Source organism: Coregonus clupeaformis, unplaced genomic scaffold (assembly GCF_020615455.1).
Source record: "Coregonus clupeaformis isolate EN_2021a unplaced genomic scaffold, ASM2061545v1 scaf2671, whole genome shotgun sequence".
NCBI lineage: Eukaryota > Metazoa > Chordata > Actinopteri > Salmoniformes > Salmonidae > Coregonus > Coregonus clupeaformis.
In genome coordinates, this window is record NW_025536125.1 from 19,929 (window position 1) to 33,964 (window position 14,036).

At 44.4% G+C, this 14,036-nt stretch overlaps 1 protein-coding gene across 1 annotated transcript; it reads left to right on the top strand.

Annotated features, from left to right (window-relative positions):
- Positions 1-3,870: 3,870 nt before the first annotated feature.
- Positions 3,871-13,027, top strand: LOC123489007 (ras-related protein Rab-1B). The gene is made up of 6 exons (XM_045219724.1): positions 3,871-3,954; positions 6,975-7,047; positions 7,163-7,258; positions 10,424-10,519; positions 10,744-10,875; positions 11,333-13,027. The coding sequence occupies exons 1-6, from the start codon at positions 3,941-3,943 to the stop codon at positions 11,525-11,527; spliced, it is 606 nt and encodes a 201-aa protein (XP_045075659.1). The 5' UTR covers positions 3,871-3,940; the 3' UTR covers positions 11,528-13,027.
- The last annotated feature ends 1,009 nt before the right edge of the window (positions 13,028-14,036 follow it).

The window sequence follows — 14,036 nt, forward strand, 5'->3', positions numbered from 1 at the left end:
GAATCAACGTTGTTTCCACGTCATTTCAACCAAAAAATGTAATGTGATGACGTTGAATCAATGTGGAAAACTGATTGGATTTGCAAAAAGTAATCAACGTAAGTGAATTTCGTATATTTTTTACCCAACTTTTAACCTACATCCAAGTACAGGGTGAAATTTTAGTTTAGTTTTGACAACTCAACCAAATGTATATCAAAGCCAGTGGTGGAAAAAGTACTCAATTGTCATACTTGAGTAAAAGTAAAAATACCTTAATAGAAAATGACTCAATAAAAGTGAAAGTCACCCAGTAAAATACCACTTGAGTAAAAGTCTAAAAGTATCTGGTTTTAAATGTACTTAAGTACAGTGGTGGAAAAAGTACTAAATTGTCATACTTGAGTAAAAGTATAAAGTAAAAGTAAATGCCATACATCAAATTCCTTGTATTAAGCAAACCAGATGGCATGATATTCTTGTTTTTAAAATTTACGGACAGCCAGCACTATTTACAAACGCAGTATTTGTGTTTAGTGAGTCCTCCAGATCAGAGGCAGTAGGGATGGCAACACGCTATATTAATAGATACGTGAATTAGACCATATTGCTGTCCTGCCTGAGCATTCAAAATGTAACAAGTACTTTTGGGTGCCAGTGAAAATGTATGGAGTAAAAAGTACATATTTTCTTCAGGAATGTATTGGAGTAAAAGTAAAGGTTGTCGAAAATATAAATAGTAAAATACAGATACCCCCAAAAAACGACTTAAGTAGTACTTTCAAGTATTTTTTCTTAAGTACTTTACACCTCTGATCAAAGTTAGACGTTGAACTGACATCTGCCCAGTGGGTCCTAACGTGCTCCTGGTTTCTCCCCAAATATTTATTGGTTAGCTTCTGGACCTCCCCTGTAGTTCTGTTGCCCTAATTAACTGAATCAACGTGAGCCTTATTGGCACGACAGGCTGTAACTGAGAGTTGGGCAACATGGAGCATGTACAAAGAGGTGATATTGTCTGTGTAATGAATCATATGTTCCCCCTGCCTCTCGCTCTCCCCCTCTAAATCCATCTTCCTTTCCCTCTCTCTGATACTGTACTGTGTCTCACTTTTCCTTTATCCTCTCTCCATCCCTGGATCTCAATCGATCTTCTTCTCCCCTTCTCTCTTCCTTTCTGCACTGTCTGACTTATTCCTCTCTCTTTCGCTCCCCCCTCTCTCTCTCCCCCCTCTTCCTCTCTCTCCCTCCCCCTCTTCCTCTCCTCCCTCCCTCCCCTCTCCCTCTCTCTCTTTATTTATTTCTCCCTCCCTCCCTCCCTCCCTCCCTCCCTCTCTCTCCCTCCCCCCCTCTTTCTCTCTCCCTCCCCCTCTTTCTCTCTCCTCCCTCCCTCTCTTTCTCTCTCTCTGCCTCTCTCTTTCTCTCTCCCTCTTCACCTCCCTCTCTCTCTCTTTTTCTTTCTCTCTCATCTCACTCAATTTTATGCACTGTATATCTACTCATCTCTCTCCTGCACCTCTCATCTCCCCCTTAGTTATGAGGTGATGCTGAGTTGTTGGCATAGGGAGCCGGGACACAGGCCTGGTTTCAGGGAGCTGGGGAGACGCTCAAAGCCCTTCTGTGTGAGCTGCCGCCGCTGGAGGCCAGCCAGGAGGCCCACTACATCAACCAGGGCCTGGAGGCTGCCACTCACAGTCAGTGGGTTGCCGATGGACACGACGACCTCGATTCCGAGGGGGCGCAGTGGGGAACCTGTACCTGCCCCACCCCTGTGGGGGCTGGGGCTACTGCTAAACCTCCACCCAAGAAAGATGAGGAAGGATATCTGTTGTGTACGAAAAGTGAATCTGCTGTGAAGACAGTGGATTAGGATGGCGTTGTGGGTGGTTTATAGATGCTTTTTGTGAAAGAGACTCTGCTCTGTAAACCGTTCTCTGGTGTTTTTGTGTTTCAGTCAGTTTGGTGTTTTATGTTCTGTCAGCTACAGTTATAGCCTACAACAATCAAAGCGTGTTTGACTGTGTTTATTCCATGTGTTATCTCTGTGGTTAGATACCAGGGCACAAATCAACATATCAAATATCGATCAATTCAAATCACCTTGACACTTTTATATGTACAGTATCTCTCTCTGTGTGTGTGTGTGTGTGTGTGTGTGTGTGTGTGTGTATGTGTGTGTGTTGCAGACAGATTACAACAACTGGGCATTACCTTCTCTACTGATGATTGGTGTGCCACAATGTTTCTCCAACTTCTGTAAATAATGTTTGATAATCCATTATATGTCAACTTGAATAAAGTTTGATACTTTTTTTAAATAATGAACATTGTTTTAGGGATGATCTTTGAAATCCATAGCTACATAAAAGCATTACATTTTCCTATTTCCATAGAATTCAAATTTGCATGAAGAAAGAGTGATATTGTGCAAGAATAGAGTGTGATCTCCACCTCTGGCCTGCTAGCCCCCCTACCTCTACGGAAGCACAGTTCCCGCTCAGCCCAGTCAAAGCTATTCGCTGCTCTGGCACTCCAATGGTGGAACAACAGGACAGCGGAGTCACTGACCACTTTCAGGAGACACTTGAAACCCTACCTCTTTAAGGAATACCTGGAATAGTATAAAAGTAATCATTCTAACCCCCCATTAAAAAACAACAACAAGTGGTTGTCCCACTGGCTATCATAGGTTAAATGCACCAATTTGTAAATCGCTCTGGATGAGAGCGTCTGCTAAATGACGTAAATGTAAATGTGAAATGATCTGTCACCAAAGACAGTACAGTATGAAGATAGGCTAAAACTTATTCTCCATTAGAAATCCCCGATGACGCTTGTCGTCCTGTAGCTCAGGTGGTAGAGCATGGCGCTTGCAACGCCAGGGTTGTGGGTTCGTTTCCCACGGGGTGCCAGTATGAAAATGTATGCACTCACTAACTGTAAGTCGCTCTGGATAAGAGCATCTGCTAAATTACTAAAATGTAAATGTTGTAGGCGATCTCATGGCGACCTTCGCTCGCAAACCTCATACGTAGAAACACATCATCGGGTCTAACGGTCGCCGAACTGCGCATGTGCAGGCCGTCAAATCAAAGGCACTCCGATATACAGTTGTTTTTGACGAAAATGAAAACGTGTCAGTTTGTCACTTTAGCTAGGGTGGAGTAATACCATGTTCAACTACTTAAGAAATTGGCTCGAATCTAGGTTGTGCCTTTAGATTTCGAGAAAAGTAACAACCAAGGAATAATTGTTCACTTTTCGCAGCCTGTTCTGCTTGGTCTGTTTCGCAAGCGTTCCCAGAAGTCTCGCGATGTTGCGCCTCTGGGCTTAGAAACTCTGTGGCGTCATCATGTCTTGGTATGGTGCTTGCAGGACAACTGGGAACTCGAAAAGAAACGAGGTCGTCAGTGATCTTCAGGTCGGAAAGTCGGAGCTCTAGAAAGAGGCCCGAGTTCTCGACTTGGAATTCAAGTTGGATGACCGTACAAAACGAATTCTCCCAGTTGGAGCTCGTTTTTTTTTGAGTTCTCAGTTGTCTTGAACGCACTTAAATCGGAGATTTCCCAGTTGTTTTGAATGCGGCAGTAGACTTTGAACTACAACTCCCATCATCAGACCCGTTCTAGATTTGTCTGTAGTGCTACGTCATTTGATGTCACTGCCGCACCTGCGCAGCCATCTTGTACTTCGAGCGAGGAGCGGACACAGAAAGAAAGAAAAATGATAATTTAAACCTGTCAAATCAGAAGAAAATAGGAATGTCTGTAAACTTTATATAGCCTCATAACGATTAGACACCCAAGAAGGACAAGGGTAGGTAAAAAAGACGGTGAAATAGACATTCAAGTGCCTCGGATATCCAGACCTACAAGCCATCTTTTTGCTTGTGAGTGAGTGAGAGGAGGAAGGAACAGTCAAATCGCCGAAAGAAAAACACATCCCGAACGTCAGTCAAATCATGAATCCAGAATAGTGAGTACACCCGCCGCCCCGAGAACCACCACTAATATATTTTACTGTAATGGTACATGCATAAATCCAACACGCTATTGTTGTTTTGTTTTAGTAGTGCGCGGGCAGTTCTATAACGTTTGCGTCTCGAGCGGTATGTAGCTATTCAGCTAGCTAGCGTCAGCTGATCGCTTTCTCGTGCCAGCTAACGTTAGTTAGCATAATGTTTTACATAAACACAGCTAGCTAGCTATCACGTCATTGATATACGCATTGTCAATAAATGTAGCTAGCTTCCTAGTCCCTCAAACATCTGTCACTTGTGTGTGGCCCTGAAATGCTCGGTGCGGTGGCGACCGGAGAAATAGGACGTGGTGCTGAAACGTCAAACCGGCGCAGTAGTTAAAGTAGCATGTCTTGCTTTGAGATCGCGTTGTCAGAAACACACGCACCCACAGTTCTGTGATGGCACTCTGTTCTTTGTCTCTAGTTGTAATGTAGCTAACTAGCTAATGTTAACTATGTTGTTAATGCTACTGTACCAGAGTATATGGGCTTGAGGAGACGAGGTCTGCTCTGACGCACAGGATCCTTCAATTCAAAGTCCCATTGACCACCTCTGCAAACGTTATGTCAATACGTTCGGTACTCACCAGAATATGGCGTTTCGCAGAACAACTATCGTCATTACTGCCGTTACGCACGACGCACGGTATGTACTTCCAAAAAATGCCTAAATAAAATCAATGATCTTTCGCGATACTGTACTGCTGCTGGATCAGCCGACCTGTGCGTGGCAGTAATGAGTAATTTTATCGGAGGTGCGGAAGGGAGAAGGAGATGCATCCCAATATGGAGACCAGAGTGTAGGTGTGTCAAAAGCGCTATTTAATTTACCTTTATTATAGATTAGACCATGGATGGGTAATTTTGATGGGGGTGGGGGCCACAAAAATCGGAACTCATCATGAGTGGCTGCAGTAGCTCATGGGTCTGCAAAAACACATTGATAGCCCTCACCCCCTCACCTTGCGAGCAAAACATTTTAGCGGCCCCCTTGTGACAGCGAAGAGAGAACATTTAAGCTTTAAAGTTCATTTCCTGCAATTCTACACATTTGCCATAGGGTGGAGGCAAATGTTTGCAGTTTTTAATATGATAAGTGATTATGAATGGGCCCCACCCCGGTCGGTAATTCGGACTTGCTTACTACAAGTTTAGATAGCTGGCCGCTAGACTAATTTACCAATCTATTTTTTTTTTGCTGACACAGGCTAATTGAGTGACTGCCCAATTAGCTGATTCGCTTTCCATACACCCACTCCTTTCGACACACCCACTCGCCCATACTCCGGTCGCCATATTGGACTGCAGCTAGCCATACTTGGCTGAAGGTGGATTTTGGAGTACATACTGTGCGTAAGGGCAGTAATGATAGTTGCTTTGCATAATGTTAAACATTTCAGTTCCATATCGGTGAATTAGTTCTGTGTACTGCCAGAGGCACAGCTAAATGCCCTATGTAGAAGTAGTTGCTTGAACACAAATTAATATTGGTAGCCCTCCTGTAGCTCAGTTGGTAGAGCATGGCGCTTGCAACACCAGGGTTGTGGGTTCGATTCCCACGGGGGGCCAGTATGAAAAATGTGTGCACTCACCTAACTGTAAGTCGCTCTGGATAAGAGCGTCTGCTAAATGACTAAAAATGTTTTTAAAAAACAAAAACATTATGTGATAAATTGTTGCCTCAGGAGTGTCTTTCCCCACACTTTCTCTATATTGGGCCTTAGCCTACAATCCTAAGCTATCCTAAGTAGTGTTGCAAGGTATACCGGTACCACCGTAATATCACGGTACCAAAACATAATTCAACTTATGATACCAATATTTTAGAATACCGTAGTACCGTTTCATATGATACTACCAAGTTTTCCAGCCTTACCGATCCAAAGAACCTGCTGGCGCCTGTTATAAGATGTTTATAAAGTCTGTTTTGTTTATAAATTCAGTTGAATTTAAGCAACAGCCTTTAGTCTCTTGTATGCGCAGGTCCAATATTATGCACATATCATGTGTGGCAGCTGTAATCAGCCAGCCGCATCCCCAACCAGCCTTCACTCACCTGCTTCCCTCTGTCTGCTCTTCATGCGCATCTATTTTCCATCAGGTTTTTAAAATATAATTTAGCCGTGAGGGCGAGAGGGGATGCAGGCCCTGATGAGTCTTCTGTTAGATTTGTACATGTGTTACATTGGAGCAGGGAGCAATGTTGATACATTGTATAATTTAATCGCCTGTCATAACCAAGTGCACAGGCCAATCTGAGTAGACTTTGCAAGTTCACTGTCATGCAGCCTCTGAGTTCCAGAGAGGGAAAATGGAGCACCGCTTCTGAGAGAGAGGGAGACCAGAGAGCGTGTGTGAGGAAAGAGGAAAGGATGGAGAGTGTGTGTGTCTGTGTTAACTGAAGAGTAAAGAAGGTTTCATGCAATGCTTCCCTCTTACTGCCACAATGACATGCAGATCATTATGAACAAAAATATAAACGCAACATGCAACCATTTCAAAGATTTTACTGAGTTACAGTTCATAGAAGGAAATCAGTATATTGAAATAAATAAATTAGGCCCTAATCTATGGATTTCACATGACTGGGCAGAGGCCATGGGTGGGCCTGGGAAGGCATAGGCCCACCCACTGGGGAGCCAGGCCCAGCTAATCAGAATGAGTTTTTCCCCTTTATTACAGACAGAAATACTTCTCAGCGTAGCACATTGCGTAGAACGTTTAGAAAATGGGAACAACCGTCCGGGGGACGGGGCGAACAGGATGCTAGGCCACTGATTTTGTTTTTTTCCCCGTGGAATTGCGATACTACTCGGTATCATATCGTTAGTACAATTTTGGTATTGTGACAACACTAATCCTAAGTAGAAGAAATTGATGCAACGTCACATCCGTAGGGTTTATTACTGGAGTTAAGTAGCAACACTGTTTAGAATGTCTAGTCTTTGGTCTAATGCTGGATGGTTTCATTTCAGTGACTACCTGTTTAAGCTCCTCCTTATTGGTGACTCCGGTGTGGGAAAGTCCTGTCTTCTGCTCCGATTTGCTGTAAGTATGGTTACCGTATATACTATTACTGTACACAGTTGTTTAGTAAGTGGCGTTCAGGTGCCTTCTGTCAAAAATGCAGGTTCCTGGATATGTCTAACTGTTCTCCCTCCAGGATGACACCTACACAGAGAGCTACATCAGCACCATCGGTGTAGACTTCAAGATCCGCACCATCGAGCTGGACGGCAAGACCATCAAACTACAGATTGTGAGTCTGACACAATGAACACTGCGGCATGTCACCAACACTACCATTACCAACACTACCAACACTACCACCACCACTACCAACACCACCACTACCACCACCACTACCACTACTACCACCACTACCACCACCACTACCAACACTACCAACACTACCAACACTACCATTACTACCAACACTACCACCACCACTACTACCACCACTACCACCACCACTACCACCACCACTACCATTACTACCAACACTACCACCACCACTACCAACACCACTACTACCACCACAACCATTACCATTACCAACACTACCACTACTACTACCAACACTACTACAAACACTACTACCACCACCACCACTACCACCAACGCTACCAACACTACCACCACTATCACCACCACTACTATCACCACCACCACTATCACCACCACCACTATCACCACCACTACTATCACCACCACTACTATCACCACCACTACTATCACCACCACCACCACCACTATCAACACCACCACCACTATCACCATCACCACCACCACTATCACCATCACCACCACCACCACCACTATCACCACCACCACCACCACTATCAACACCACCACCACTATCAACACCACCACCACCACTATCACCACCACCACCACTATCACCACCACTACCACTATCACCACCACCACCACTATCACCACCACTACCACTATCACCACCACCACTATCACCACCACCACCACTGACCCCAATTATTCGACTAGTCGATTGTTTAGTCGATAGGCTGTTGGTGGACCAATTCTTTATTTATTTTTCGAGCAGCAGCAAATACATTAATATTTTTTATGGCACACCACCTGTCTTATTCTCGCCCATCTCAGTGAACTAATCTATTGCGGAGGCAGAGACTAATCCATTGCGGAGGCTGCGGGGATGGTCACAGTCCAAGAAGGAGGAGGAGTGTGGCTGCACAATGCACGTCTTTCTAGAATGCACTCTCTCCCGCAAATTTATGCACATTCATTGTTTCGTAACTTCATTTTGTGAATTGTTTGCATTTGATTGTTAGTGTCTATCAATTCCCCAGTACATACAGTATCACCAGTAGTACATTTACTGTTAATTTCTAATCAACAATGTTTGTTTGGTTACAGTAATGTCTGTTAATGCATTCAATATAATATTATTCCAGTCTTTTACCGTTCTCATTGTCTGAGTGGACACGTTGTTTGCAGAGCGCACAACCTATGCTACACTTGTGAGAAACACGTTTTGGTTTATTTAATTCCATTTACGAGTTTTGTCAATTTAGTCATTGTCTTTTGTTTGGTACGCTCCTGTCAGTGTTGAGTAAGGACACGTACCTGATTACGCATAGAACTAGGCCTGTAGGCTACCGGGCCTGCTCGCAAATGTAGGCCTATAAATGTACCCATTTGGGGATCTGATAGTGTTTCTGATTGGCTTAATGCACCACCACTAATGAGCTGTGGAGCTCCTCAAAGTAATATTTTCTTCACCTCAAACAGCAAGCAAACAAAGTCTGTTTTTACATCCATTGAGAATTACAATAGTTCCTCAATGTATTTGAAAAATCTTTTCCAGCTCTCTCCCTTTCGATAACCACTCGGCGTGAAAGGGAGAAATGTCATGCCCTGATCCAGTGGAAACGTCATAAAATAGGCCTACCTGATTACTTCTTATCCCGAGCGCAAATAGCCTACAGCTGTGTCTGTCTGAGGGAATATTTTATACAATGTTGCAAGGAGCTTCAGGCAGGACCCACGTTAATAGTTGATACAATGTTTCAAGTTCATTGCAGACAGGCCAATGTGATTTATATGATATTTATTTTTATCAGGATATTTTCTACCTGCAATGGGTTTATTTTTACCACTACCACCACTACTACCAACACCACCACTACCAACACTACTACCATTAATACACCACTAACACTACCACCACCACTAACACTACCAATACAGCCACTACTACCAACACCACTACTAACACTACCACTACTACCAACACCACTACTACCACCACTACTACCACTACCACCAACACCACCACTACCAACACTACTACCACTACTACCAACACCACCACCACTACTACCACTACTACCAACACTACTACCACTACCACCACTACTACCAACACTACTACCACTACCAACACTACTACCACTACTACCAACACCACTACCACCACCACTACCACTACCACCACCACTACCACTACTACCACTACCACTACTACCAACACCACTACTACTACCACTACTACTACTACCACCACCACCACTACCACTACCACCACTACTACCACTACTACCAACACTACTACTACTAACACTACCACCACCACCACTACCACCACTACCACTACTACCAACACTACTACTACCACCACTACCACTACTACTACCACTACTACCAACACCACTACCACTACTACTACCACTACTACCAACACTACTACTACTAACACTACCACTACTACTACCACCACCACTACCACTACTACTACTAACACTACCACTACCACCACCACTACTACTACCACTACCAACACCACTACTACCAACACTACTACTACCACCACTACCACTACTACTACCACTACTACCAACACCACTACCACTACTACTACCACTACTACCAACACTACTACTACTAACACTACCACTACTACTACCACCACTACCACTACTACTACTAACACTACCACTACCACCACCACTACTACTACCACTACCAACACCACTACTACCAACACTACTACCGCCACCACCAACTCCGCCACCACTACCCACTCCCCCGCCTTTACTCCCAACAGTGGCGCCCATTTCCTGATGTTATAAAGGCTTGATTAGATTTGATAAACGGTTCAGTAATTAGTTATGTTGCTTAGTTTTACCTCCTGTGTTTGCTCTGTAGTGTAACACCACACCCTAAGGCTAAACAACAGGGATCCAGTTATGTTCCCACCGTGGCTCTTTAGATGCAAGGAGGGACGAACTATAGATGTTAGTGTGATATTCCGTTGACCGTACATACCTAGTGCTAATCCAAATGCTTTCAGGACAGGAGTGATGTGAACTTGGGTGATGACAGGTGAGTGTGTGTTCAGTCATTAAGTGAGTCTAGTCTGTTTGTCTCTCCCTCCCTCTCTCAGTGGGACACCGCTGGTCAGGAGAGGTTCCGCACCATCACCTCCAGTTACTACAGGGGGGCCCACGGCATCATCGTGGTCTATGATGTCACAGACCAGGTGGGTTATTAGTTCAAAGAGGCGATCTGTGCTTAGACGTACTGGGTTGTAAAAATTCTTAATCAAATCAAATGCTGTACTTCCCAAGTCCTTTTGACTCACTAAACTGTGATGGCGTGGACATATTAGCCCTCTGCCTGTTTCTCACATGCCTGTAGGATAGGCAGCCATACATTGTCACGATTCTCACACTCTGTCTTGTGTAACTCTATCCTGCTCTGTAGGAGTCGTACAACAATGTGAAGCAGTGGCTGCAGGAGATCGACCGCTACGCCAGCGAGAACGTCAACAAGCTGCTGGTGGGGAACAAGTGTGACCTCACCACCAAGAAAGTAGTGGACTACACAACAGCCAAGGTACAGCTACCATACAACATCTACAAACCCGGATGAAATACACTCCCAGTGAGTAGTGTTTAGGAGATTTCAGGCTACACAAATCAATAAAGTAGCTAATTTCTTAGTTTTGAGCACTCAATATCTCTAGAAAGCTATGTCCTCCTTATCAATGTGGTAATACCTGAGGGGATCGATAGCATAATATTAGATCTTTTATTTTCATTGGTCAGATAAACACAAAAAAAAGATACTTTGAGTCAAAGTATAGATAAAATGTCGCGATATGCAACTGTATAAATGTTTTCCCCCATCACTAGTGCATATTAAACTCGCAGACTAAATGACAGACCATACTGTCACTGCTTTTCATAATTAAACACCATGGACAATACAACAACAGCTGGGCATTACCTTGTATGTTCTATGTTTTCTATATCTATGTTTGATCTATTCTATCCCTGTCTGCCGCCTGCAGGAGTTTGCCGACTCCCTGGCCATCCCTTTCCTGGAGACGAGTGCCAAGAACGCCACCAATGTGGAGCAGGCCTTCATGACCATGGCTGCTGAAATCAAGAAGAGGATGGGCCCCGGGGCCACGGCCGGAGGGGACAAGCCCAACCTGAAGATAGACAGCACCCCTGTCAGGCAGTCTGGAGGGGGGTGCTGTTAAACGGGACCCTGTTCTGAATGCCCTCCTCTTCTTCACCCTCCCTGCCCTGGGCTTCACTTCCTCCACCTCTTCATCCCTCAGCCTCCCTCCGCTCCCATCTCCATCTCCCGTTCTCTTACTCTTGCCAAGGGATGGGTGGTTGGATAGGGAGAGGTTGAGAGAAAGGGATGGAGGGGAGGAGTTGAGGCGTGAGAACTGGGGGGCCGACTTGAAGACCGTATAGTGAAGAGAAAAGGTTGGGGGGTTGGGGGGGTTGAGAACTTTTTCATTTCTGCCGAGCGATGAGGCAGGAAGGTAAACAGATATGAGAAAAGATTTGTATTGACTTAGAGGGGAACTGGGTGATATAAGATTAGGTTTTAGATTATCTCCCTCTCCTGCCACACACACACACACACACACACACACACACACTGATAGTGGGCCAGGGGGCGGAGGGATTCTCCCATAGGAAGTAGTCACAGGTGTGGTTCTCTTTCCTTCAGGCTATGTCTGCCATTACAACCCAATGGAAGTCACATAGCAAAATGAAGTTTAGAGTGCTACAATAATCTATCATTTAAGTATTGGGCCTGTTTTATCTCAGACTGTTGGGGTGCCTTGTAGTCATGGTCGACACGTCACCATCTTAAGTCTGTCTATAGGTATCAAGTGAGTGTTCAATCTAGCCAACGTTCCACATGCAATAGTAACGCCAATGTACTATGTATACTCATGCATCCGTCCATTGGAGCAGACTGCCGACAGTCCTGTACCACTATTAGGGTACTAACAACGGAGGCATCCATCATATGAATTGATGAGGATGCAGGTGTCATATAAATAGAATGAATAGACTAGACTCTGAAGGGAGGCATCAGCTGAGAGGGGAGACATACACTTAGTCTGTGTGGAGAAGAGGGTTCTGGGGGGTGGTGGGAAGGATAGCTCTGACTCCTCATAGAGGCCTGCGCTTTAGGTTGATTCGACACAGAACAGGATCACTTTTGGTCGAGTTGGAATCCCTCCATCCCTTCATCCCTCTACATGCAGAAGGGAGGATGTAGTGAGAGAGTGGGAGAGAGAGAGACACTTGGCTTTTAAGCGCTGTAATATATGGTGTTAGTTAGCTCACATCACTGCTCCTCTTAGGATTTCACATGAAAAAAAAAAATAGAGATAAATGTGAGATATGCTTAGGTCATGTTTGTATGTCTTTAAGTTGTCAGGACACTATTACAGTATGCCCAAGGTGGTTCTAAAACATGGACAGACAGTACACACACACACACAGAGAAAACGGGGCATGACGTAGGACTAGATTAGTGGCAGGAGTAGGTAGGGGCTTGGGTAATGCAACCGATATTCACAACTAATTAACAGGACATATGAAACAAGAAATTGGCAATATTCTGTGTTCGTATGAATAGATTATTAATATTGTTTATTACAATGATTTTATTTTATTTTATTATTTGTATTTTATTTTTTTATTCTTTTTTTTGAAAAAAAGCTTAAATAGCTTGAAATGTTGTCGAATTGACATTATCGGGTGGGTGGGTTGGGATGTTGTTTTTTGGTTTGACAGGGTCGGGGGAGTCAGGGAGTTGTCTCTGAAAGCTACTGTTCCCTCCTGTGCCTCACTGAACTCCTAAAGATTCGTAACTTGTGTAGCATGTCACACCACAGGTTCTTTACGCCTTGGCCGTGACCGACTTCTCAGACCGTATCGCCATTCCGTCTTTGTCGTCGCGTGTCCCACAGTGCATTTGAGACGTCCTGACCTAGCGAATTATGTTCAAGAGACCAAGGTCTCCGTACAGTACTATGACCACACGCCAACTCATTGCCTCTCTCTTTAGATCAGTGCGTGAATGGTGTTCTTCAAATCTTCATCGTTGTCAACGGCTAGCTAGTTCCAGTAGCCTCTATATAGCGTGTTTAATGGGCCTGGCTGTTCTGACTGAGTCCCTCCTACATGAACCTGTCCTGCTGCGTTCCCTTCCCAGTCTGTCCTCATGGTTCTCATGGCAGTGGGTTATTTCTCAGAGGCATTCCTATGGAACTATGGAACCTAGCAGGAATGTGGAGAAAACCCTCTGACCCCTGACCTTAACCAACCCTGGTCTTTCATTCATGTAATGAACATGGCCTCTAAGCTTTTGTGTTCTTGACAACAAAGAATATTGGCCTTCGTCGGTGATTACAACCTCGGTTTTCTATCCATTTTTCTAGACGGTTTACAACTGTAGAAGTAGTCATGGTTACACCGGGACTTTAGGGAAATTGGTTGGAGTTAGGATGACATCCTGTTAGCCAGGACTGGACCTATAGACACGTTACAGCACTATAGTGGGCCTATTGTGACTGTGTGTGGAATTGACATATTCATTTTGTCCTCTTGGTTTCCCGTGGGTCTTGACAGTCTGACATCGTGCAGTAGGCAGTGTGTAACAGTTTTAATCTTCTACCTGTAAATCTTTATTACTATGTAAAGAGCAGACGGGAAGGTTCTTACTCTAACGACAAC